At 46.0% G+C, this 22,861-nt stretch overlaps 1 protein-coding gene and 1 non-coding gene across 4 annotated transcripts; both read right to left on the bottom strand.

The window, feature by feature from the left end:
* Nucleotides 1-52: 52 nt before the first annotated feature.
* LOC133896994 (uncharacterized) lies at nt 53-2,887 on the bottom strand. Of its 3 annotated transcripts, none has more exons than XM_062337605.1 (7): nt 2,735-2,833; nt 2,593-2,623; nt 2,014-2,109; nt 1,470-1,654; nt 1,183-1,380; nt 1,012-1,071; nt 53-551 (listed from the first exon to the last, which is right to left on the bottom strand). In XM_062337605.1, exons 2-7 carry the CDS (start codon nt 2,609-2,611, stop codon nt 402-404), a joined length of 708 nt encoding a protein of 235 aa, XP_062193589.1. In that variant the 5' UTR covers nt 2,612-2,623; nt 2,735-2,833; the 3' UTR covers nt 53-401. The 3 variants fall into 3 exon arrangements, with proteins under 3 accessions (XP_062193589.1, XP_062193585.1, XP_062193595.1); XM_062337601.1 differs by having other exon boundaries at nt 2,593-2,628; nt 2,735-2,830; XM_062337611.1 differs by lacking the exon at nt 2,593-2,623 and having other exon boundaries at nt 2,735-2,887.
* Nucleotides 2,888-7,055: 4,168 nt separating this feature from the next.
* On the bottom strand, nt 7,056-7,137 carry TRNAS-UGA (transfer RNA serine (anticodon UGA)). The gene has a single exon. It is a non-coding gene; the product is annotated as a tRNA-Ser (tRNA).
* Nucleotides 7,138-22,861: the final 15,724 nt, after the last annotated feature.

Genomic DNA, 22,861 nt, shown 5'->3' with positions numbered 1-22,861 from the left:
TAGAACTAACATGTTTTCTTTCTTTCTTTCCCCCCACAAAAATATGAACCACTTGCCAGAGCAACAGAGAAACACTGAATTAAATCACTGTAGTAGTACAAACAATAGATGATACAGTGGAATAATTGCTTAAAACTTCTCAATCCAATGCATAGAGATAGTTGCAGCTGCTCAGTTGCAACTATTATTTAGAGAATAGTCGGTAGGGCTCCAGTTGCAACTATTATTTACACCCAAGATTTTTACACATCCAAATCTTCACCAATTAGTGTTTAGAAATAGAGGAAAGAGTTCCAACAGACGTCTGACTTTCATCCTTTCTCCCCAATTCGATCTCCAAGGCAGATAAGCCTCATCCTGATTCACAACATCTTCTTGTACGGAAAATATTCATATCATCTTCACAAAGTGGCAGATAGAAGCATGGTTCCCATTGATGCCTTTGTGTCTGTTTTGCACGCATGTATTGCAGAGCACACGTCTGTCGTCTCAAGGAACTTCTGGCCTTCCACCAGAATCAGCGGGACATACTCGAGGACCAGTCGCTTGCACTGCAAGTGTTAAAATAAGATTAGAAGACTGTTATGACTTACGAACATAACAGAACTAGCTTGAGTACTTGTAAATGTTGTAAATGTCAAATTTTCGGAGGAAGCCAGTGTTTTGCGTTACCATTCAATTGAAACAAAGCTGCAGGCAAGAAGCTAATTAGAGTGATAATTATGTCCGTGTTGAAGCATAATGAAGTAATGACGTAATTTAAGTGTTAAAGGTTTTGAACACGGTACATCCTTAGGCACATCAGAGAAAAAAGACAAGTAATGAAGTTATTTTAGTTTTTACTTTATGAAGCGTTAAATCAGTCCAAGCCTTCTCATTGACTTTTGTTGTATGAACTACCAGGAAAATCATTTCATTTCATGATCCACCATCATTAATTTACAGGCTGATGCATTCACTTTTGATATATCCAAGATTCCAACTTCCAAGTATGTTCTGAAATTAACCAACCTGCTGTGCATAGTTCTCTGCCTTGCTGCATGTTTTGAGAAGTAGCTTGATTACCTCCAGCTACAAATTACAGCATAAGTAGAAAGGCATTACGCTATGAACAAAGCACAAAGCAGAAACATTACACAGAACATAGGTGATGGAGATCGAAAGATGGCTATTAGTTGTTACCTGCGTGTTGGGGTCTTTAAGCATGGTAAGAACTTCAACAAGAACATGATGACATAGACCGCAAGTATCCGCCCGAGTGGGTAGACGAACCTTCATCCCTTTCTTGCAGAGATGAACCGATTCACATAACTTTTCAGGGCTAAGCATGGAAACCTCCATGAAGAATAGTGGTATATAGTAGTCAACCAGCGTGATGCACTGCAACAGAGTAAACCATAAACATACCAGTAGATTAGATGAAACTGAATATACGCTACCTAGAGACAGGGATTGCAATTTATCTATACCTGCTGTTTTAGAGGGGCAAGATTTGCGCAAGTGCGTTGGAGAATGCTAAGAATCTCAGCCTGGGTCTCGTTTTGTTTGAGGTAGAGCAGTGACATAGTTGAGTACTGCTCACATAGCTGACACAGCTTTCCATTGGCTGCTGTTAGGCTCGTCACCTTGCTTGCTTCAGGCAAGCTATCCTGAGCTGAAACCAATGCAACAGAACAGATTGATCATAACTTCAGCACTTATGAAATTTGAATTTCTATAAGAAAATTGGAGCTAAGCTGAAAGCTACGGTGAGCAGAACTGATGACTTTGGCACAGTAGCTTTCTTTAAGGAATGACTGAAAATGTGAATACAAACTCATCAAATGAAGACGAAATTTAGACCAAGCAAATGTGACAACCACTATCTCATGATATCTGATAGACAGCAGAAGTGCAGAACAACACTTCAGGTTTCATACCGCTGCTGCACGTGCAGAAATACCATTGCTATGGAACAAAAAATAATGCCAACAGAACCAAAAAAAAAAAAACAAATTCGAAATCGAAACTTACCCAAGATACTATAATCTCTGCTCTCTGCAACCTCAATTGACAAGGCTATAGCCAATAGAAGCACAAACGCGAGCCTCCTTATTGAACACATCATACCTGCGTACTACTTGGTCAGTTTACAGAAACAGAACTAACAGAGAACTACAAGCAAAATCAATAAAAGTGGATGATGGATGCAGAAAAGCTGGGTCAAGATTTTCTTCTACTGGGGACAAATCTGTCATTTGCTTAACTCAAGCTTCTCCCAAAGGGCAAAATTCCTCAAACAAATCCCTTAAGCCTCTCTAGCTACGCCATGTAAATCAGTTAAAGTTTCAGATTCAGCCCAGTGTAATGGAAGAACTCCGTACATTTCAAGCTCTATTTGGCGCAGAAAGTTCGGTCAATTGGGTACAGAACAGAAGCATGGTTTACAATGCATCCGCATCCTGGGCACCAAATCCACAAGATTCAGTTCATTACTACCACCAGGGCTACATCCCCACAGCAAAACTAGGCTAAAATGGTCCCAAAACTACTCTGTTGACATCACTCCAGATGCTTGAAGCAGCAGATTCACCAAGCATGACACTTCATTACCTTTTCTTCTGCACCCCATTTTTCCATGTACCTTCGCTAGGGAAAGAGGGGGGATGAACAGCACGCGATAATCAAATCAAGAAGCAACGGACGGTACCAAAGATGCAGCTAATATGGATCAGGAAATCAATAAGCAGCTCACCTGGTTGACTTTGGCTCTTCTCTTCTCCACTCCCCCGCTGCCCTTTTCTCGGAATTGGAATGGAATGGAAGGAGAGCAGCTTGAAGACTTCCTGTATCTATTATTACTAATTACCTATTTTTTAAAGGTTCAGGAGATTAGATTAGTGTTGACGTGAAAGATATCGTGTCAAACACTGAATATTTTATATGCTGAGTACTGGATCGGATGTTCTGATCCTCCGATCGAATTTCGATCAGTATCGGATGTTCTGATCTAAATATCTGATGGACAACACTTAGAAAATACTAGTCGTGGCGCCACATCATTAGATCACGTCATAGCATATATGGCTGACGGTTTGTCCATAGTCGTCGAGATCAAGAATGAGAAGTAATAGGGAGGTTGAAAAGAGAACTAGGGCAACATGGGTAAAAAAAGAAAGGTAAATTAAATTGTATTTGTTTGATTGGATGTTAGATATTCTCAATTGGTCGTGACCTTTTATATTTATAGAGAGGGATGATTTTATCCCGTTTTGAGTTGGAATTTATCAAAGCATATCTTCAAATTCGACTCTACCTCTTTCCAAAAATATTGATCCAACTCAGATCGAATGTTCTGATATCCCCGATCGGATGTTCCGATACATATCGAAATGTCCGGTTTTTTCATACTCTGACTTCTCTGTTTGGCCGAAAATATTTAATTTGATGTTCCGGTGTAAATATTGAATGCTCTAATATGGTTGGAATGTTCTGTTTTATCAAACATCGGCCTCTCTGTTCGGCCAAAAATATTAATTGGATGTTTCGATGTGTTGAAAATTCCAGATTCAAGACACTTTACAAAATGTCAAGTATCCGGATTCTTTAATCCGTTGTAAAGTTTTAATTTTTAGGAAACACCTATTCACCTCCCTCTAGGTGACATCACGTACATTCATTTCATTAATGGCTGATTGAATCTGTTGACAAAAATCATTGCAATCGTTAGTAGCAGGAGAATAAGAATTATGCCATTTGCAATTAGCTCGCCTCTTTAATTCATCTAATGGAGAAATTATATGACCATGAGATAGCTTAATCTATTTTTCTTGTAGCAAGTAATAAAAAATTCTATCACACTTTGCTACATCAAAAGTAAATTTAATCTATTCTTGCCGATTCTTAGGAATTATCGGCTTAAGAGCTATAGAAATGAATGGTTTAGATTTAGAAGACCAAACCTATTCGGCCACACATACATCAACGCCATCCTCGTCCAAACTTTCAAATTTATATTCAAGCATGTGAATATTAGGACAATCTTCTCTCACTTTCATTTTATCTCTAAAAATTTCTATACTCTTTAACCTAGTTTTCTTGAACTAGAGCTTTTTGTAACACTTGACTAATATCTGAGAAATCATGATTCTTTAGCTTTTCTTTTAAATGTTAAAGTAAACCGGAATAAGCTAGATCAATCAAGTCTCTATCAGAAATTGTCAAATTAAAACATCGGTTCTTGTATCTCTAAACCTTCAAATATAATCAACAACAAGCTCATTGTGTTTTTGTTTAACCGATATTAAATATGATAATCTGAGCTCAGTATCTCTAGTATAAAAATACTCATAGAATTTTTGCTCTAATTGAGACCATATATTAATAGAATTAGGTACCAAAGAAGTAAACCAGTTAAATACAATTTTAATACATCACTAGCACTAGCATCATCACACTACAAAAATAAATTAACCAATATGCTCTAAAATGGTTCCACCATCATCCCTGGTGAACTTAATAAATTCAGGCACTCTAAACCCTTTGGGATACTAAATATTTTCATAGAAATTGAGGTATGGCTTTTGATAAGCATGTGCTCTACCGTTGGGCTCTACCCTTAACTTCTCTCTCATAACACTAAACACTTGCTCTCTAACATTTTTAGGCCATGTGTATGGCTCAGCCATAGGCCGAGTGGATGTCCCATCAGCGGGTTGTTGTGGCCTAAAAATATTGTGATGTTGGTGTTCCATAGGCATTAGTATGGTTCGGCTATGTACCTGTTATATGCTGCAGAGAACTACTGAAATTACTAGCAGGTAGTGGACCATATAGGATGCCAGAACCTTGAGGTGGCATGGGAGGTATAATTTATGCTACAATGCGATACAAAGGTGTTTGCAAATTTACTGAACTTTCTCCTATACCAGTGTAATTGCTAATATTAGGCACACTCGATTTGACCATAGTAGCATTTGCATATGGTGAAGTCATAAGGGCTATAGATTCGGGTATAGTAGTATTTTGAACATGTGGTAATGCACTATGATCAACCGAACTTAACGCATTAGTTCGGCTATGTATATGTTGCACCGGCACACCCTGTGGTGCAACTTTAGATGGTGTACCTGCTGTCGATGCATTAGCAAGCAAAGAGTCATGCTGTTTACTGCTATTACTGCTACCATTATCATGAGGAAAAATAGGTCATTTTAGATCTTTTTCACTTTGCACTTCAAAACCCATAACCTTAAGACAACTAGGTAACAACCTATCCAATGCATTATACACAGAAGCACCTACTTGCTGATCAATCATCAAAGCAACTTTCTCTTAATTAAGAGGTGTGTCACTTATAGTGAAAGTTACCTCAGGCTTGGTGTAGATAGGTGTGAAATCTCCTCCTTTTCAGATGACGTCCTGGCTCATCTTTTGGTACCGTGAAGCGAATGCTCTGTTGAACTCCATATTGTATTTATCGTATTCTCGTTGTGCCTCCTCATCTAGCTCCTCGATGGTAGACACAATGACGTTGTCGGGGTCGACTTCAGATCCGTTCGTCATGGCTAGGGTTTTCGGATTCGGCTAGAAGATGGCCGAAAAGCTTCTCCCCAGCGAAGTTACCAAAAAGTATGTTGATGCGAAAAGATACCACGCCAAACACTGAGCACTTCGTTTGCAAAATACTGGATCGGATGTTCTGATCCTCCGATCGGATGTTCTGATCAGCGTCGAATGTTCCAATCTAAATATCCAACGGACAACACCTAGGAAACCCTAGCCCTGGCATCGCACCGTTGGACCTTTGTCATTACCTACGCTCGGTTGGGACCCGTTAGAGCGTAGATGGCCCGTGGTTTGTCTTTGGTCGTCGAGATCAAGAATGAGAAGTAATACGGAGGTTGGGAAAAAGAACATGATAAAAAGGGTAAAAAAAAAAGGTAAAGTAAATTGTATTTGTTTGATTGGATGTTGAATGTTCTCAATCAGTCATGGCCTTTCATATTTATAGGGAGTGATAGTCTTACGCTGTTTGAGTCAGAATCTACCAAAGCACATCTTCAAATCCAACTCTATCTCTTTCTAAAAATCTAGATCCGACTCAGATCGGATGTTCCGATGCACATCGGAATGTCTGGTTTTTTCAAACACCGATTTCTCTGTTTGGCCAAAAATATTTAATTGGATGTTCCGATACGATCGAAAGGTCCAGTTTTATCAAACATCATCGAAAACATCCGATGGGCTGAAAAATTCAGATCTGACACTTTACTAAATGTCAATTTTTGTCATCAAATTAGATATGCATGTGAGATTAGAAAAGTGGGTGGAAGGTTTGCTTCTGTTCGGACTTGGAGAAGCTAGGAAAGAAGTATATTTTCTTCGAAGGTAAGGTCAGCTGGGTAAAGTAAAAAAAGACATAACTGCAACAGAAGGAGGAATAAATTTGCTTTTAATTTAATGGATTTCTTATTTTCGCGACATGGATTTCCATTAAGATGAAAAACATTTTTTTCGTACCTTTGTGAAATCATGAGGAGATGGAACGTGAAGATTTTCATATAAAACCACAGAGATATGTTGCTAGACGAAACAGGGTTGACCATCATTAATAATAAATTTTCTTTGGCTGACGATCAGTACTTGTCTGTTGGGGCTGTTGCAGTTTGCAAGCTATTTACTAATAATTCAGGTGCATGTCAATTTAAGATTTTTTACAACCCCATCAACATCTGAAGATGACGATTTTAATGTTTTTGTTCCACGGTCTAGACGTGCCAACGAGGAATATTCCGCTGCTAGGGAATAGAGAGATTGCCATTGGCAGGTTCAGTACCAACAGGCCACCAACTCAATGAAAAGAAAAAAATGACAATGTTGACATGTTGTGAACAAACAAGTTTAGAGTGATAAGTTAGGAAGGCCCTTCAGCATTTCTCCTCGAAAACTTAAAGAAGCTGTGAAACTTTTTGGAAAAAAAAAGGCATAAATGAGTATGATATCACATGGAAATATAAAAAGTACTGTGGGAGAAATAAATTAGAAACGGGTAGAAATAAATTTAAAAAAATCATCGTCGACAGCAGGGTTCGAACCTGCGCGGGCGAAGCCCAACAGATTTCAAGTCTGTCTCCTTAACCACTCGGACATATCGACTCTTATATCTAAGCAGTCCGAGAAACATCTATTTCTTAAGTTATAGACCCCTGACAACTCGATTATGGGCTGGGATAGAGAAAAGCAGATGACTCACAGATGTCATTGGCAAGTTCAGTACCAGCAGGTAACTTGGGCCTCAAGGCCCATCCAATTTGGCAGGCCACCTCTGCTGCGGAGCCATTGTAATCTGTAGCTACTGCTCCTCACCAACGTAACACTCGCATGTCGACCTGCCGACTGCCCCTGTGCAGTGCACAGTGCTGGTGCCATTCGGCAACGTAGAGGTAGGGATGAAAATGTATAACGGTTAGAAAACTCCATACCTATTTTTATTTTCATTTTTTTTTTGAAAATAGGAAAACTAGAAATATGTATGAACTTAGAAATGTCAGGATATCGAAAACGAACTAATCAAAATAGAAATACGCTGGTATCGGTCGGGAACACTGACTTATAGAACCATAATTTTAAACATCAACGTGACACATAATTAATTCACACTAAAAAATTTTATACCATGTAATGACATAAGTCTTAACTAAATACAGTCATCATATTATACCTCGAGTACTCGACATAATATATAATCACATATAGATTAGGGTTGGAGGTGGCGCAGGTGCAGGAGTTTGAACGGCATTGATAGGTCGACAACTGACTGAGACTGGACTACTCGGGTCTGGGTGAAGTTTGGGATTGAGTGATGTTTGGGCTATCCGCCTAACCTGTGGGCTACATTGTGATTTATAAAGTTTAGTCTTAATTAGAAAAAATAAGAAATTCTAGATTAAAAATAGGATACAAACAATACGGTCGGAAAAACAACAAAACTATTTTAGTCATGTTTTCACGTAAGTCTCGAAAATCTGAAAATGGTTAAGAAAAATATGGAAAACACATTGGAACGGGACGTAACTCTAGTGGTTATAGATAGCAGCTAGCTCTTATTCTATGCTGAGAGAAAAGAAGTAATCGGGGTGAAGATAAAGTTGATATGGAGGAAAATCTTCCTCAAGTGGAGGAGAATCCAGGAGCTAGCTTTTTAAAGATAAAAAATAAAATATAGCTCTAACTATTATAAAGTATAAAAAATTAGAAATAAATTCTTTTAAAAAATATGCTAAAAAAAACATATCGGCTGAAGATAACTCCTTACGATGCACTAATTCATGCACTCCAGCTTAAGTACCAGATTTGCAGCATACGACTCCGGCCAAGGTGGTGGCACGGCAGAGCTAGCGTGTAGACTAGAACCGGCCGGATGGGACGCTTGTTACGGCCGGCCGGCCGCAGCTACTGCATTCAATCCGGCCGTAGGTAGGCAACCGCCCTCCAACGGGCGCCGGGCCGGCCATCCTCTTCCTTTCCCGAGGCGATCACTGTAGCTAGATTCAGTGGCGATGCCAGCCGCAGCAGGAGGATGGCAACACGCCAACACCGGCCATCATGGCCATATCCATGTATCCTTCAAGACTCCAACTGCACGGGGCAGATGACAGTTACACAGCAGGAGAGGATCAGGAGAGCAGTACACCATTGCGCATATATACCTATGTTTCAGTGCATCGTCGTCAGTTGAACTTGCACGAATCTCTCAAGTTAATCAATGCACCGTTTCTGGTCCATCGTAAGTAGATTACTGGAGTATAGTAGTATATGTCAAAAAAACAGTTTTTCACGTTCTCGAAAAAAGAACAGTTCTTTCTTGGATTTTGCGATTGGGTTTAATGTATGGATGACCTTGATTTCGAACTGGCGGCCATCTCCATGCATCGAGGATGACGAACACAAAAGGCCTGCATCTACGACTCACGATTGACTTGCATGGATGCGCGCACCGATGCTTATAACTTTTTCCCAGTTTTTTCCCGGCCTGGATACAGTAATCGCCCTGCAAACAGGCTGATGAACTGACAGGTAGTATTAATCTTCTAATTTCGAAGAAACAGCCTGCATGCTGTGGTACTACTGACAGTCATTTTTTGGTAAGTACTACAAGTCCGAGCTAGGCCAGGTGACCACTGATTGAACGTCTCTGAAAACTGCAATGCTTAGATCTAATTTATCTACTGGAGCGGTAGCAGTGCTCTGAGTAAAAACTTTACTCTCCCCGTCTCAAGCCTCGACCCTGCCTGGCCCCTAAATAAAATTTCACTTCCTCTGGTGCATGGTGCCACAATATGTGTTCGTCGTCGACGGAGCTTTAGATAATTATGTTAATCTCTTTAGAGATACGACCTTTTAACTAAGTGTAGTTATAGATCTAGCTGTGTGTGTGAGGTGTGAGTTATAGTGTGTATATGTAGGATTAAGGTGTGTACATAAATATATAGTATATTTGTACTTAGTTGAGAAATGTAAAAAAAAAAATCTTGACCCTACCTGACATTGAAAGCCCGCAGGACGTTTGGTGAGAGGTCCAGCTAGCTGCCCAAAAGCTGGGATTGATTTGTTTGCCAAGACCTGGCGCATCTGGGGTTAACAGTTCACATTCAAATCCAACGTACCATGTAGCACTACCACTGTACTGTCGAAACCCTACTTCATTAACGACTGACCAGGCGGTTAGGCTCTTGACCAGCGCAATTAAATTGGGTTTTTTTTAGCATTGGCCTCTCCTGTCTCCACTTGTGGGGTTTACGATCGGATGCATGATTAGAGAGAGTATCTCGATCAGTAGTTATGTGGTATACATGACGTGCGAATTAATGTGTGCATGCAGCCAGACGATGATCATGAGAACGAAGTGCAGGCTCCTCTTTTCTTTGGTCTCGCCACAGTATGAATATGGTTCTTCTTGAGTTAAAGAGGAAAGCAAACTTGCAGGAACGACCTCTGCCGATTGTCACGCATGCATATATAGTTAGGGGTGCAAATGAGTAAACATAAGGATACCTATCGATGCTCTTTAGTTTGATCAATTACGTTAATTTTCTAAAAAATATTTAATTTGAGAAAAATAATGTTATTAGTTGAACTAAAGATGAGCGATGGATATCTTTATTCATAAATTTTCACCTCTATGTATAGATATAGCTTGAGATGACCACAATGTACTTTATAATTTCTAGTTCTCTACCCAAACAAAAGTGTGCTTCTATCATCAATGCCAAAGAAAGATGGAACGAAGGTTCCTTAATTTCCATGACGTATTAACTGCCGTCGTGTATTTTCACTAGCATATTATAAAGAATTCGATCATAGTTACAATGTTGCGTTGGAGACGTTGACATATATTTGTGATAGAGGGAGTAAGAGCGAGATAAAATCAGACATACAGAAGAAGCTAGTGGTATAAAGAAAATTCCATCTATTCCACTAAAACTTATAGCTTTCCCTCATGTGCCATTCAAAAAATACACTTCCCCTACATATCATTAATTTAGTTTTTCTTGCCCTTCTATGCCATTTCTGCTTGATGACCATTAACTTAGATGTGAAAAATACATTTATGCCATTGCTCCTTTCTTCTACCTCCCGAATCATTTCTTCTTCATCCAAAATCCAGATGCCCCAAGTCTCTTCTTGTGAGAGAGGCGATAGTGAGAAATGCGTAGGTCCTCACCTCCTCCGATTTCGCAAACTCACTGCACGGCTAACGGGAGATGGGCTTAGGCGAGCACTACAGCTACAACTTTGGTCCTTAGGAGCTAGCCCAGGGGGGGCACAGGAAAGTGGCTTTTGGGTGGGTGGATCCCAGTGAGGATGAATCGGCATCGAGCTCAATCCGCTTCGGCGACCTTGCAACCTAATTGGCGGAGGATTTACTGCAATACACCCCCATCGACAGAGAAGATGCACGTGCTTGCTGCAGAGGCTGATGAAGATGATGCTAGCTAAGCTGATGAGGGAGACGAGTTGCTTGTTTACCTTGCCTACGAGGACCTTCATCATGACTTCTATGGTCAACGCAATCGACCGGCCTCCCAGATGTCGCCCACGCTAGCCAACCTCCCAAATGTCGCCCATGCTAGCCAACCTCCCAAATGTCGCCTGCGCTGGCCGACCTCCCTTCATGTTCCACTCTCACCTGCGCCGCCTAATCATGCTTTGCTCTCAGGTGTCGTATGAGCTCGTGCCGTGCTCATGTACCAGTGCCACCGGTCCGATGTTGCCCCTCTCTCTAATTGAAATTGGGGATACGATCAATTTGGGGATCAAACTAGACCAGGGGTGCAGGTCAGCTGATCAATCAATGGAGGGAAAATAGTCATTACAATGAAAACTTGACAAGATTGAAGTCTCTAACGGTAACACATTCTAACTGATGTAACGGAAGTGGCATGAAGGGGATAATTTTTTTGAAGTAGTGGCATAGAAGGGAATTGGATTTTTTTTTGGATGGCACATGAAGGAAAAGTATAAGTTTCAGTGGCATATAAGGAACTTTCTCTGCATATTATGGGCTATAAGCTAGCTTTACATATCCATCCAACGGATTTACTAAGTGTCGAAATCAAGCATTTGTGGGCCAAAAAAAATAGGGATTGATGGTGGGGATGGGGGATGCATGGATGGTGTAGGACTAAGAAAGGCGATTAGAGGGGGTGAATAGGAGTCTTACTAAATTCTTAGATAATATATCCTAATCTTTTCACCCAATGCACTCAAATCAACATGTGGAAGCAACAAAACAGAGAGAAATAAAATACAACAAAAATATCTAAAGAAAGCATGACTCTCATGAGTGATTTTGAACTCTAGGTTCCATAGAAATCAATTCCAAGAGTCATAGCCACAAAAAGCTTGCAACTTGATTCACTTCGCTTCGAAGAAATAGGCACCGGGTGAAGAGAGTCTTCAAATTGATGATCTAGAGGCAAGGGATGGTTTAAGACCAACTCAAGATGATCCTTATCTCTTTAGCCATAAGAAGAACTGCTCCAACATGATGGAAAAATTCAGCTGTTCAACAAAAACAAAAATTGCAACAAAACTCGAAAAACTTGCAAGCAAGCAATAGAAACAAGAGAGGAAAACTAGAAAAAGACACAAGCATAAGAGCAAACGTAAACTTCATTGCTTGCAGAGGAACACCCTATTTTTGGTGGATTACAAAGTATTTTTGCATATAAAAAACTCTCACATAATACATAGACTAAGAACTCCTCTCTTCCTTTTAAAATCCTAGCACACAACTCTCTAATGGCTGGCTCAAGAGAGCTCAACCATCCCTCTTCTCTATTTATAGTCTAGCTTCTTTGACACCTAAGTTTTCTAGATTGTTTCCAAAATGCTACTCTCTTCCAATACACTCCTACCTACTACCGAGAGTATTTTTGTCTATCTTTTTCCTCGTTCATCGAACGGCCATGGCGCCTTCATGACTTAGCTTCGTCTCGATGCAAGCTTCATGATGATACCACATGCACTTCACACTTTCCCACAATTTTGAGGGTGTACTCCGTCTTGCCACTTTCTCAAAGCGTGACTTGCCGCCACTTGCTTACATATTAAGCAAGCCCCCCGATGTCAACGCATGTACTTCGTCTTTCGATCTCGATCGTTGGCAAGTCTCTCCCGCTCCTGCTCCATCAGGTGGTCTTGTCACTTGCACTGGCATCTCTTTCTCTTGACTTTGTCAACATATCATATTCATCCACCATCCCATGCCTTGCTCGCCCTCCATGTGTACAGCTAAAATTACCCTTGACTTCATCTGACCTCGTTGATCGTCTGGCACCAAGCACCATGCTTAGCCCCGATCATCCCGCCATAGATCGTCAAGTTTCATCCATCACCTACACATGACAAGACATACACACACATTCTCCAAGTCCATCTCAAATTAGTCATAAATAAAAAATTCATGCATAAATGCTCATCTTCAAAAAATCGTGAACACCGAATGATCCGGTGTATACTTCTTCTGAGCACCGAACCATTCGATGTATGGAAGTCCTTTATCCACCTAGCAGAGAGACAAACTCATTGAAAAAGCTCCGGCGAAGCCTCTAGTGTACACAAACACCATCACCAGACCATCTGGTGTTATGCAATCACACCAGACCACTATTTTGCATCATCTCCTAGAAAATACTTTGGTGAAGCTTAGTGCAATGTTCCCCAATTCATAGTCTTGAACCAAGAAGGTTAGAGCAATATATTCATCAAACTAGCTTTAACACAAGTATTGACTAAGCCAAAGCAATTATGAACATGGTGATCGAGAATGTAGCATTTTATAGTCTACATGATTCATAAAATTGTTAAATGTCATCTTTAGGAAAGCTAGTTTGCTTGAAATGTTTTATGTCAAAGCATCAAGAGGAGCCTAAATTTAAAATATTACTCCGCACAACTACTCAACTCAGTCCGAATTCAATACTAACAACTAAAAATGCTAAAGACATACCAGTCAAAGCTCAAATACTGTGATTATCTTATAAAATGCTATGCAATGAAAATGCAATAAAAATAAGATAGAGTATGTACAACGGTAACTCTCCCTCACACAATGCTATATGGCGACACACCCCAAGCTTTCCTCTCAGAAAAGCAAACCTAGATGCATTTAGAGGCTTGATAAAGATATCAACAAGCTAGTGTTGGATATCTATGTATCGCAAGTCAATGACTCCCTTCTTATTATAGTCTCACAAGAAGTAAAATCTCACATCTATGTATTTTGTGCTGGAGTGCTAGACTGAATTATTAGCTAAGCTTATAGCGCTGGTGTTGTCACACAAAAGTGGCAGACTCTTGAAGTCTAACCCAAAATCTCTCAAAGTAGCAATCATTCAAAAAATATGAGAATAACAGATATCGGCAACAACATATTCAGCTTTAGCAATTGACTGTGAACACTAGACTGCTTGCGAGAAGACCAACAAACAAAATAAGTACCCAAGAAATAACAAATACCCGATGTACTATTTCTATCAATCCTATAACCAGTAAAGTCGACATCCGAAAAACCTCGACGAAAAAGCGAAGAGGATGCAGAAAATCAAAGACCATACTCAAGGGTATGTTTGAGAAACCTCAAGATGCGCTTCACCACTTGGCGGTGAGATATCTTGGTGATGCTTGGAAGCAGACACATAAGCAAATAATGAAGTGGATGTCAGGTATTGTGCTGTCAGGTATAGGAGGGAACCAATCATGCTCTTATACCCCCGTTGGTCTACCGCCTCACCATCTTTGTCTGGATCAAGTACGGTCGAGATAGCCATCGATGTCGCCAAGGGCTTCACATCACCCATGTCAAACTTCTTCAGCAGATCCTTGGTGTACTTTATCTGGTGGACGAATATACCTTGCTTGCATTGCTTGATTTGAAGCCCAAGTAAAAAGTTGAGCTCATCCATCATCGACATCTTGAATTTTCTGCTCATAGTTTCTGCAAATTTGGCCACAAAAGCATGAGAGGAGCCAAAAAAAATGATACCATCCACATAAATCTGAATAAGTAGGAAATCAATACCATACTTGAAGGTGAACAAGGTTTTATCTACGGACTCCATTACATACCAATGCTCTAGCAAGAAAGACTTAAACCTATTATACCAAACCCTAGGCATCTACTTAAGCCCATTCAAAGCCTTCTGAAGCTTGTATACTATGTGGGTATTTGGGGTGCACAAAACTAGAAGGTTACTTAACATAGACATCTTCCTCTATAAACCCACTTAGGAAAGTACTTTTGACATCCATTTGATAAAACTTAAAACCATTGGATGCCGACAATACAATTAGGATTCTAATGACTTCTAGTCTAGCTACTAGTGCAAAAGTCTCTCCAAAGTCTATCCTCTCTATTTGAGTGAAATCATGGTCCACAAGTCTAGCTTTGTTTCTTACTACAGACTCATCATCCTCTTGCTTGTTTTTGAAATCCTATTTTGTGCCTATGCTATGAATATTAGGAGGTGAGTCTACAAGAAACTAAATTTGATTTCTCTCAAAGTTTTCAAACTCTTCATGCATAGTATTGACCCAATTTGAATCAGAAAGTATATCCAACATCGTAGGGCTAAAAAAAGCAACAAATACAGAATCTGTAAAATGAGCATGTTGGGCAGATTTAGGTCTTGTTACCCGTTCATCAAGATCACTGATCATCATCTGTGGAGGGTATCTCCGTTGAATGTGTTGAGAGGTCTCATGCTGTGAGTATATATCCCCCTCAAACCATGCTAGTGTATACTCGAAAGCTACTGAAGTAGAAGTAGAGGCTGCAGGATCCTCTGCCCTAGATTGTTCCCAAAATGCTACTCTCTTCCAATACACTCCTACCTATCACCGAAGGTATTTTCGTCTATCTTTTTCCTCGCTCATCTAACGATCGTGGCGCCTTCATGACTTAGCTTCATCTTGATGCAAGTTTCACGATGATGCCACATGCACTTCACACTTTTCCACGGTTTTGAGGCTAAACTGTGAAATCACCTCGTACGCTTCTCATAGTGTGACTCACCGCCACTTGCTTACACCTTATGTAAGCCACTCGATGTCGACGTGTGTACTCCATCTTACGATCTCAACCGCGGGTAAATCTCTCCCACTCCCAATCCCTCAGGTCGCCTTGTCACTTGCACTGATATCTCTTTCGCTTGACTTTATCAACACGCCGTCTTCATCCACCATCTCATGCCTTGCTCGCCCTCCACTAGTAGAGTTAGGATCACCCTTGACTCCATCTGACCTTATTGATCGTTCACACCAAGCATCCTGCTTCAGGGTTAACAAAATTGTTTGAGATTCGGAAATTGCTTCCCAGCGATTTTCAGAAATTCGCAATTATCACGAAAACCGCTATAAATTTGGTGAGAATTAGCTCAAATTCACTCGGTCAAATTTGTAAATCGGAGGAAAAAAACTGACAAAATCGACAATTTGGTAACCACTCGATTTGAACCAAAAACCGCTCGAATTCCATAAAAAACCGACCGTATTTCCCGTATTTTGTTTGTGATCTAAAACCGCTCAGATTCGATCGAAAACCGCTGAAGTTCAAAAAAAACCAAAAGAATAGCTCAATTTTGTAAAATCGATTACTAATTCATTGAGCTTCAAATCAAGTGAAACAAATTTTGTTGGTTTCCTTGTAACATGATCTACATGATAAAAGTATATATGCTTATAAAAAAGTTGTATATTTTCTGTGAGAAAATGTATTTATGACTAGTTAAATACATAGTTAATTCTTTGCTAATCCAAAAATCATGAAACCAATTTTTTTAGTCTTATTACATGATCATATGTCTTTCCCCTGAATAATTGCTCCTCCTGAAAAATAGTCTGGTGCTCTCATCTACTCATCACCGAACCATCTAGTGTTCAACTTTATTCTAGCACCAAGAACCACATCTCCTAGAAAATGGTCCGGTGTTAACACCTCCTTAACACCGGACCATCCGGTAAGGTCATCATTTTTCTCTTCTAAGTTAAAATCCCCCTGTGTGATTTTCTTCTAAACACCAGACCATACAATGTGTTCACTTTACTAAACATCGGATCATCCAATAAATACAATTTTTCCTGACTTATAGACAAAATCGTCAATTCCATCTTTCTCTCTGTCGGTGTATTTAGAACCAGGGGTCCCTAAGTCCCGAGGCCAGGCCGGCCATCCACCACATGTCACCACCCTGCAAGGTAGGTAGAAGCTAAGTCCCGGGAGAAGGTGCTCGGGGCCGCCGCTTCTGGTTCCCGAGCACCCTAGTTCCCCGATGATCCGTAGAGCCCAAATACCGAAAAGGAAGTGCTCGGGAGAGAGTGCTCGGGGCTGCACGTGGCAGCCCCCGAGGACTCGGTGCCCCGAAGGTCCCACCGAAGTGCTCGGGAGAGAGTGCTCGGGGCTGCACGTGGCAGCCCCCGAGGACTCGGTGCCCCGAAGGTCCCACCGAAGTGCTCGGGAGAGAGTGCTCGGGGCTGCACGTGGCAGCCCCCGAGGACTCGGTGCCCCGAAGGTCCCACCGAAGTACTCGGGAGAGAGTGCTCGGGGCTGCACGTGGCAGCCCCCGAGGACTCGGTGCCCCGAAGGTCCCACCGAAGTGCTCGGGAGATAGTGCTCGGGGCTGCACGTGGCAGCCCCCGAGGACTCGGTGCCCCGAAGGTCCCACCGAAGTACTCGGGAGAGAGTGCTCGGGGCTGCACGTGGCAGCCTCCGAGGACTCGGTGCCCCGAAGGTCCCACCGAAGTGCTCAGGAGAGAGTGCTCGGGGCTGCACGTGGCAGCCCCCGAGGACTCGGTGCCCCGAAGGTCCCACCGAAGTGCTCGGGAGAGAGTGCTCGGGGCTGCACGTGGCAGCCCCCGAGGACTCGGTGCCCCGAAGGTTCGCGCAAGATCATTCAACGACCCGAAGGGTCCCGTCGTCAGGGTGTCATCCAGTCAAAGGCCCAATGCCGCATTTAATAGGCACGCGCGGTCTGACATCCTGACATCCTGACATTCTCAGCTGCCCACTCCCCAGTGTCAGACCCTGCCATGCACTAGCAGGGGGCCGTGGGTCAATTAAATGCACGGGTCCCGTCCCGTTTCATCCAGGTGCCTCGGGATAACGTTGCCAGAATCGAAGCCCTCCGCCTGCCACCCTGCCCTGGCAGAAGAACAAGACAGGGTGGGCGCACTGGGCACCTCTGAGGCTGACCGGTGGGCCCCTTTTAGGGCGCCCCGAGGCTTCCGCAGCGGCTGGTGGTCGAATGCGCGCCGCATTTCTCCACCGCCCCTGTCACTTCGCCAAAATGAAATGATTACGCCTTTCTCCGTGGCACCTTGGCATTCGCGTCCCCTCTTTCCCATTCAGGATATGTTGAGGTCGGCGCGCCTATAAAAGGAAAGGATGGAGAACACTAAAAGCAGAGAGAAAAGGCCCCCGACCACCAGACGACCAACAATCTCCGACGAACCAGGCCAAAGATAGATCGACGGACACTCGAACCAGCTCAAGTTAAGTTAGAACATAAGAGCTTCAAGCTCTTTGTAAACAGTTCTCCCCTTAGAACCAGATATATCCTTGAAGAATCCCCTTCAAGGATAAATATAGCGCTCATACAGGAGTAGGGTGTTACGCCTCCGTGCGGCCCGAACCTGTCTAAAACCCGGCGTACCCACTTTTCCTTGCATTAGGGTGATCGTCTCCCACCAGCCATCGCATTTATTTCCGTTCCCGATTATTTCCCGCACAAGCTTTTCCAGGATCATCCCCCCGGCCGAATCTCTAAAAAGGGGTCTCTCGGGATCCCTGCGACAGGAGTTCACTCTCCGACAGTTGGCGCGCCAGGTAGGGGGGAATATCCCTGGATTGTTTGTTTCACTTTTTTCTCCACAGGAAAAGATGGCAGGTGGACACCGTCTCCAGCGTTCCGGCTCCACTTCCAGTAACGGAACGCTGCCCCACGAAGAAAGCCCCGTCGCTGCTGCGTACCCGCGGCAGCCGCCATCCACGCGTGCGGCTTTTCCCGCCCAAGGGGATCAAGGCGCTGGGCCCATCAGCGCCGCCGCCACTGCCGACGTACTTTCCGACCCCCAGCAGGTGGTCGGGACCCCGGCCGCCAGGTCTGCCTCTGGACCACGTCGGGTGCCGCCTCGGCACAGGCTCGCTTTCAGTGAGGCCAGCCCAGGGAGCGCGTTGCTTGCAGCACAAGCTCTCCTCAGACACCCGCCCATTCAGGCCACGCCAAACACTCCGGAAGGCCGGTGGATGCAAGATGTCGTCGCTTTGGTCGGCACTGCTCGTCGCCAGGTGCAGGCCGGGAGTCCTCGCGCCACTTCTCAGCACGGTGCCGCCAGAGCCGGCTCCTCAGCGGGCAACACCCGCACGGGCCGAGGGGTCTCCAGGCGGAGTGCCGTCCCCCTGGCCATGTCCGGAGCCTGGGACCTTCGTTTGCACCTTGACGAGCGGAGGGGCCACGAAGATGCCCGAGTCACTCTCGAACGTCAGCGGGAGACCCGGCAGGGGGTTGGGGCAGAGGACCAGGCTTCCTCTCTCCCGGCCCATGACCACCGGGGATCCCCGGCTCGCCGCTTCTCGCCACCAAGAACCCCCGCTCGTGCTGCGGGGTACGGCACCGGTTGCCGTGCCTTCACCACCGAGCTCCGCCGGGTGAGGTGGCCTTCCAAGTTCCGCCCCGAGCTGCCGGAGAAGTACGACGGGTCCATCGACCCCGTCGAGTTCCTCCAGATCTACACGACGGCCGTCCAAGCGGCCGGAGGCAGCGAAAAGGTGATGGTAAACTATTTTCATGTTGCCTTGAGGGGTTCCGCCCGCTCTTGGCTTATGAACTTACCCCCAGGATCCATCAGCTCCTGGGATGACCTGTGCCACCAATTCGTGGCCAACTTTCAGGGCACGTTCGCGCGTCCCGGTTTGGAGTGCGACCTCCACGCCGTCCAACAGCAGGAAGGGGAGACGCTACGGCGATTTATACAGCGTTTCAGCCAGGTTCGCAACACTATTCCGTGAGTGGCCCCCCATGCTGTTATTGTTGCTTTCCGGCAGGGCGTCCGTGATGAGCGGATGCTCGAGAAGCTAGGTACGCACGAGATTGAGACCCCTGCGGAACTTTTCGCACTGGCCGATAAGTGCGCCAAGGCTGCGGAGGCCAGGGCGTGGCATGCTCCTCGCCCCGCTTCCGACCAGCCAAGTTCTTCCCGCTCTGATAAGCGGGAAAAGAAAAAGAGAAGGAAGCGCGAGGCAGCTCCCGTCGAGCCAGCCCAAGTCCCCGCTCGCAGGGTACCGCAAGAGCCCGATCACCGGCAAGAGCGTCAGCCGGGTGTCGATCGGCGCCCCGTCAAGGCCCCTGCTCGGGCTCCTCCTCGGGCCTTTGTGCCCGCGAGGGCCCCGGCACCGGCCAGGGCGCCAGCTCCAGCAAGAGCCCCGGCCCCTGGCCGAGCTCCTATTCCAGCAAGGGCCCCCGCTCCCGCGGGGCCCGAGCCAGGTAAATGGTGTCCCATACACCTGACCAGATGGCACGACCTCACAGAGTGTCGTACGGTCAAAGGACTCGTGGAACAGCGCCAGAGAGAGCGCGACGAGTCCCGCGCAGGAGGCGATACCGAGGTCGTCCCCAACAACGCCGAGCTCGGCTTCCAGGAGCCCGAGCATGCGGTCGCCTTCATCGACGGGGGCGCTTACACACCCTGCTCGCGCCGTGGCATCAAGGTCATGCGGCGCGAAGTGTGCTCGGCAACCCCGAGCGAGGAGGCCACAAGACCCCTGAGGTGGTCGGATGCTCCGATCACGTTCAGCATGGCAGATCACCCCGTCAGTACTGCGGTCGTGGGACGATTACCTCTGGTTGTGTCTCCCACTATCTGCAATGTTAAGGTCGGCAGAGTGCTGATCGACGGTGGTGCCGGCCTCAACCTCCTTTCCAAGGAGGCTTTTGAGAAGCTGCAAGTATCTTCCCGACGCCTAAAGCCGTCACTCCCCTTCTGTGGAGTAACTCCCGGGCACTCCCTGCCCCTCGGGCAGGTTGAGTTGCCTGTCACATTCGGGAGCCGGGACAACTTCCGCACGGAGTGCGTCCTCTTCGATGTTGCGGAGCTCCCTCTCCCCTACAACGCAATCCTCGGGCGTCCGGCGCTTGCCAAGTTCATGATGGCCGTGCATTATGCATACCTTACGGTTAAGATGCCCGGCCCCGCAGGCTCTATCTCCGTGGTCGCCGACTCCCGCGGCACCGTCTCCTGCGCCGAACAATCATACATGGCTCTGGTCTCAGCACAGGCCGAGGTTGATGGCTCTTCAGGGGGCCCGGGACCCTCTTCATCCAGACCCCGCATCGCCGCCGACACCTCTGTTCCAACGAAGGAGGTCGAGGTGGGCGAAGATGCTACCCAGGTTGTCCGTATCGGCGGCGACCTGGGCAGCAAATAGGAAAGCGCGCTCGTCGCCTTCCTCCGGGCTAACGTGGACGTGTTTGCCTGGCAACCGTCCGACATGCCCGGGATCCCTAGGGAGGTGATCGAGCATCACTTGGCTGTGCGTCCGGACGCCCGCCCGGTGAAGCAGAAGGTCCGGCGGCAGGCGCCAGAGCGCCAGGAGTTTATCCGCGAGCAGGTCCGCAAGCTCCTCGACGCCGGATTTATCCGAGAAGTCCTCCACCCCGACTGGCTAGCAAACCCAGTCATCGTCCCGAAGGCCAACGGCAAGCTTCGCATGTGCGTGGACTACACCGACCTTAACAAGGCTTGTCCTAAAGATCCCTTCCCCTTACCTCGCATTGATCAAATTATAGATTCAACTGCGGGATGTGATCTTTTATGCTTCCTAGATGCAAACTCTGGGTATCACCAGATTCGCATGGCCGTAGGAGATGAGGAAAAAACCGCTTTTACTACCCCAGTGGGTACTTATTGCTACATGTCGATGCCTTTCGGCCTGCGCAACGCTGGATCATCCTTCCAGCGCGCCATTCGTATCACTCTTAACTCGCAGGTTGGCCGCAACGTCGAGGCTTACATCGACGATCTCGTGGTCAAAACCCGAGACCGCGCCACCCTGCTCGAGGACCTTGCCGAGACTTTCAACAGTCTCCGCTCTACCCACCTCAAGCTCAACCCGGAGAAATGTGTCTTCGGGGTGCCGGCGGGCAAGCTCCTTGGTTTCTTGGTCTCTGGCCGAGGGATCGAGGTCAATCCAGAGAAGATCCGGGCCATCGAGCAGATGCAACCCCCGGTTCGACTCAAGGAAGTCCAGCGCCTCGCCGGCTGCATGGCCGCCCTCGGGCGCTTCATCTCCAAGCTCGGGGAGCGAGGGCTCCCCCTCTTCAAGCTTCTGAAGAAATCCGGTCATTTTGACTGAACGCCGGAGGCCGAGCAGGCCTTCCGCGACTTAAAGAAGTACCTTACTTCGCCACCCGTGTTGGTGGCTCCTTCTCAAGGTGAGCCCCTGCTGCTTTACGTTTCAGCCACTCCTCAGGTTGTGAGCGTAGTATTGGTGGTGGAGCGAGACGAGTGTTCAGGGCCGGGTGCTGGGTCCCAGCTCCCAGAGGCCCCCGACCACTCACCTGTCCTCGTGGCTCCCCCGGAGCAAGGGGTCGAGCCCGAGCACACTGCTCTTCCCAGCCAAGGAATCGAGCTCGAGTGCCCGGCCAACCCCGACCATACCGCCGACCCTGGGGGCTGTGGCAGCCCCCCGGGTGGGGCCACCATCCGGGCCCGCCGGGTACAGCGACCGGTGTACTTCGTCAGCGAGGTCCTCCGGGAGGCCAAGACAAGGTATCCCCAAGCTCAGAAGCTGCTCTATGTCGTGCTCATCGCCTCCCGGAAGCTGCGCCACTACTTCCAGGCGCACAAAGTCTCGGTGGTTACCACTTATCCACTGGGACCCATTCTCCAGAACCGGGAAGGCACCGGGCGCGTTGTCAAATGGGCAGTAGAGCTGGCGGAGTTCGACTTACACTTCGTCAGTCGCCAGGCAATCAAAAGCCAGGCGCTCTCCGACTTCTTGGCAGAATGGACGCCCGTCCCCTGCGTCGTCCTAGAAGAGGTTTCTGCCTATCCCGGGCACGACGCGCCTGGGTACTGGGTCATGCACTTTGACGGCTCCCTCTCGCTGAAAGGCGCAGGGGCCGGAGTGGTTCTCACCTCCCCAACGGGTGAAGAGCTCCGGTACGTCGTACAGTTGCAATTCCGCGCATCCAACAACATGGCGGAGTATGAAGGTCTCATCGCCGGCCTCCGAGCTGCGGTGGGGCTCGGGATTCGTCGCCTCCTGATCAAAGGGGATTCCCAACTGGTCGTCAACCAGGTGTCCAAGGAGTACCAGTGC

This window comes from Phragmites australis, chromosome 2, assembly GCF_958298935.1.
Source record: "Phragmites australis chromosome 2, lpPhrAust1.1, whole genome shotgun sequence".
In the NCBI taxonomy this organism is placed as follows: domain Eukaryota; kingdom Viridiplantae; phylum Streptophyta; class Magnoliopsida; order Poales; family Poaceae; genus Phragmites; species Phragmites australis.
Note: the sequence above shows the minus strand (reverse complement) of the source record. Positions and strands in the feature narration are given on the sequence as shown.

Coding starts and splice junctions, on each gene's coding strand:
- LOC133896994 (XM_062337605.1), bottom strand. Junction 1,655..2,013: donor CAGAGATTATAGTATCTTGG/GTAAGTTTCGAT, acceptor CATTGGTTTCAG/CTCAGGATAGCTTGCCTGAA. Junction 552..1,011: donor CAGAGAACTATGCACAGCAG/GTTGGTTAATTT, acceptor TAACACTTGCAG/TGCAAGCGACTGGTCCTCGA.